Consider the following 4,680-nt stretch of genomic DNA (forward strand, 5'->3'; position numbering starts at 1 on the left):
AATGGTCTGGAGTCCCACTTGCGTAATGGGGTCGGTCCTCTTTATATATAAAACGTGCACTTATGGACCCAACCTCTTTTTTTATTAGCTTAAAAAAGAAATATCTTTCTTTTCAGCAATTTTCGAAACCATAACATATCCCCCACTAATTAAATACTAATTTCATTGCAAATTCTGTAATCACCCCCGTCAAACTTTTTTATTTAATTTATCCTCTATATATTGGGAACCTCCCCTCTCTGTTTTCATCGTCAATATCCAACACACTTTACTTTTCTTTTTGGGAAAAACATCAAGAGAGATATGGCAGGTTCAGCTTCCAAGTCCTTTACTCTCATTCTTCTTGCAATGAGTTTCTACTTTAATTCTAGCTTGGCTGCTAGAGCCACCCCTCAAAGCAGCATAGAATTCATAAGAACATCTTGTAGCACAACAATTTACCCAAAGCTTTGCTACGCTTCCCTCTCAATCCATTCAAGCACAATCCAAACAAGCCCTAAGCTCCTAGCCAATGCAGCCCTTAATGTAACACTATCATCGGCTAAATCAACTTCAGCCAAGATGTCAACTCTCTCTCAAAGGCATGGCTTGAAGCGTAGGGAGGTATCCGCCATGGAAGATTGCGTAGAGGAGTTGAGTGATGCAGTGTACGAGCTCAAAAATTCCATTGATGAAATGAGTCATGCTAAAAAGTCCAACTTTAGGCTGATGATTAATGATGTGCAAACTTGGGTTAGTGCTGCTCTGACTGATGAGAGTACTTGCAGTGATGGGTTCGAAGGTAATGCAATGAATGGCAATTTGAAGACTGCTGTTAGGGGAAGGATTGTGCATCTAGCCCAGTTGACTAGCAATGCCTTGGCTTTGATCGACAATTATTCCCAACGTCATGGTTAGCTGCTTTAAGTTTGCAACTTGTGCGGTGCGATGTGCTAGCTAGTTTGCTAGTTTGTTGGATCATAACATTTGCTGCTTCTTTTTTTATGAAATACAGGAGTTTTGTAAATCAACTGTTATAGCCAGTAAAAACATGGCTTAACATATATAGTGTTGGATCATAGTATATTTTGTTTTTGTTTTGTGTCTGGGCTCATATAGTTAAGAGGCAAGAGGCCTTCAGGAGGGTGTTCAAGGAGGGTACAGGCAATTTGTATTATACTAGTGAAGTTGCTTTGTGTAAATTTGTGGTTCAAATTTGTATTCTATTAAGTAAATCATCGTGTATAAGAAAGTTGTTTTTCGGTTTTGCTGTCTACATGAATTACTTTAACATTAATTACTTTTTTCTATGAAAGACGAGAAATTTTATTAAGCTGACTATCTGGGGAATGAAAAACCCGTAAAGTAAGATATACAGATTATACAGCAAAGGAATTAAGAATAAAGAAACATGTAACCATTTGGATTAAAATTAATTAGATTAGGATTGATGAAGGAAGTGGCAGCCTCGAAATAGGCTCTGTCTTCTGAATTCTTTATTCCAGGATGAGAGATGATCATGTCTTCATTTCACGTGACAGTACAGTCTTGCTTCAATTACTAAGGTTGTCTTGATCATGACAGCATAATTTGACAGTCGTTTGCAATCACTGTATATTGCAATATCTTCCTTACAGTGACATGCACTCTTTTATTTTATAATTTTTAGGTTCCTTTTATCCTTTTTCTTTTTCTTTTTCTTTTTTATGGTACTGGATTTTCAATTATGAAAAAAAACTTTAACTATTGCAGAATGTCTTGTTCTTGGTCAAAATCATATCTGCTGGAACATCATCAACAAGGGGGGCATAAAAGTGAGTATGCACAAGTATGCATGACCTTGTGTTGTTAAATAATAGATTGATAGTGGTTTTACTAAAGAACAGTTATTTATAGCTTAATTCTTAATTTAATTTCTCGTCTTCAATGTCAAAAAAATAATTTTGACAATAAAGATAAAGAAAACATATTTTTCATATATTTTTTATTTTGAAATTATAAAAATTCACTTTAAAAATATTTTACAAAAAATATTTTATATATCTATATCTTTAAACAAATATGCTTATGTCATCACAATACACTCACACATATTTATATATATAGTCACACTACAGCAGGGCTTTGAATATTAGAGGTGGGAAAATGTAAAATCTAATCCTAATAACTGTCAGAAACCAGGCATGTTAGCAGACTACGTGTGAATGTTAACTTCGAAGCAGCCACATAGTTCAAACATACTTTTTCCATGTAATCATTTACAATTTACGGTGAATTGCTGTAACGAAATTAACATTTTGCTCTTGGGTTGAAAAATTAAAAGCTTTCGCTGTAAGAGTATTTTGATTTTTTTTTTTATAGACAGATTAGCTATTAAAAGATTCATTAGGTGTATATTAGTCTTTTTTTTTCAAATGTTTTACATTGAAAATACTCTTTTAACTACTTTTAAAGTCCATAAAATTTAGAATTATTTATCAAAAGATTTTTTAATTTTTTTACAAAATTTATAACAGTAAAAATATTCATTTATCCCTAAAATTAAAAAAAAAATACTTAAAAGCAGTTAATCAGAGCTCTTTCGGTTTTATCCCTTTTTAAGTTATAGTTAAAATATATTTTATCCTTAAAAAAACAAAAAAATAAGTTATTTATATAGGAATGTTTTAGTCCCTTTTATGTTATTTTCAAGATAATTAAAGATATTTTTATATTAATTTTTTAATTAAAAAAGTTATTGATATATTTTTTTTATATGCTAACATTCATAATTAATATTCACAATTTTAAATGGTATTTATGATGTCACTTGATTGTCAAACTTAGTTTTCTAATATATTTTTATGAAAATGAATGATGAACAGTTTTATAGCTGGTGATCATTTGGGTTTTTTTTTTATTTTCTTAAAAAAAAAAACAAAATCTATTCTTTTTTCTTTTTATTTTTTTCATCCTTGACTTTTTTAGCAAAGTTTTTTATATTTTTAATTTAATTTTTAAATTATAATTTATCATTTTTTTAATTCACTCCTTATTTTTTTAATTTTTGATTTTTACCTTTGGCCCTTTTATTAAAATTTTATTGATTTTTAATTTTATTCTTTAATTAAAGTTTATGTTATTTTATTTTTTTCAATTTAGTTCTTATTTTTTTTATTTTATTTTTATTTTGTTAAAGTTATTTTCTTTTCAATTTAAAACTTCAAAGTAATTTTTTTTTGCCCTCAAATTTATTTTTAATTTAATTTTTATTATCATTCTTTTATTTACAACTTTTTATATGGTTGGTTTTTTAATTTGATATTTAATTTATTTAAGATTAAATTTCAAAGTTTTTTATTTGTTATGCCATTGATTTAATGATATAAATTGTGTTCTTTTAGTTAATCTTGATCTTTTTTAATATTTAATTTTGATCGTTTAATCCACAACAAAATATAATTTTTTAAGAAAAAAACTTTATTTTGGTCATCGAAGGTTTTCTTTTTTTTTTTTAAGAAAATTATAATTCGTTGTAGATTAAAGGACTGGAATTGATCACCGAAAAAAAATAAAGATTAACCAAAAGAAAAAAGAAAAAAAACCTATGGGAGAGTGAGATAAGGATGGACAACAGTGCTTGCAATTTGCATTTGTCCAACTAGCCATTTGCATGCATAGCCAATTTACAAAATTGATCACGACTCAGCTAACTGCCAAGGGACTCAGGGAGAGGTCCCAACTTGTGCTACGTGGACACATTCAGGTTCTGCGTACTCATAAAGGCAGGCAAGGGTCGCCCTTCGATACGTCTACATCTCGACCAGCTTGGTACCTAGCTAGGCTCTGGGCTACGAGCTAGCACTCGTCTTTTTGAATCTGAGTTCATATCATGCGCGCAGATTGCATTGTATATTTTAACGGCTATGCCAAACAAGCTATATAAGATTAATATTTTGATAATTTTCAATACAGAATACTTTGTTTTGGCCTGTCTTATCACGTACGTTAAGTTACTCTTTTCTTTGGAGCTATCCTTCATTTTTCTATTGAGCTGTTAGTTGAACAGAAATAATTAATTTAATGTTAAATAATAAATTTTAAAAAAATCAATTTTATTTTATTTTTTAAATCATCAAACCCAACCCATCTAATATTTAAAATTAATGGCCTCCATGATACTAAGACTAACCTAATAAAAAAATCTAAATAAATCATAAAATTAAAATTTTAATTAATCAAATATTAAGAAATAAAATTAAATAAATTAATAAAAAAATAATTAATAATTAATAATAAATAATTAATAAAATTAAAATTAATATAAAAAACAAAACCAAATATCAAGAGATGAGATTGAAAAAAATAATAAAAAATAATAATTAAAAGAATAAAAATATAATTTTATATAAAAATTAAATGTTACTTGCATTTAAGGAATAAAATAATAAAATAATTTAAAAATAAAATAATAAAATAATAAAAATAATAAGGATAAATTTGATTAAAAAATAACAGGACATCAATTTTAGTAGACTAAAATGTACGTTTAGGAGATCAACTACCACACCTCTGACAAGACGCATCGAACCATCCAGAAGAGCGCACCATGCCATTTCCAACATTATTGTGGAAGCCACCGTTTAGCCGTCGAGGGAAGTTGCACGCATGATTGGAATTCATCCCCATTTTTTCATTTGTTGACGCGTATGTTACATGTAC

At 28.7% G+C, this 4,680-nt stretch overlaps 1 protein-coding gene across 1 annotated transcript; it reads left to right on the top strand.

Annotated features, from left to right (window-relative positions):
* The first annotated feature begins 236 nt into the window (after nt 1–236).
* LOC105137622 (21 kDa protein-like) lies at nt 237–1,261 on the top strand. The gene has a single exon (XM_011043429.1). It carries the CDS (start codon nt 304–306, stop codon nt 895–897), a length of 594 nt encoding a protein of 197 aa, XP_011041731.1. The 5' UTR covers nt 237–303; the 3' UTR covers nt 898–1,261.
* The last annotated feature ends 3,419 nt before the right edge of the window (nt 1,262–4,680 follow it).

This window comes from Populus euphratica, unplaced genomic scaffold (genome assembly GCF_000495115.2).
Source record: "Populus euphratica unplaced genomic scaffold, PopEup_1.0 scaffold149.1, whole genome shotgun sequence".
NCBI classification, from domain to species: Eukaryota; Viridiplantae; Streptophyta; class Magnoliopsida; order Malpighiales; family Salicaceae; genus Populus; species Populus euphratica.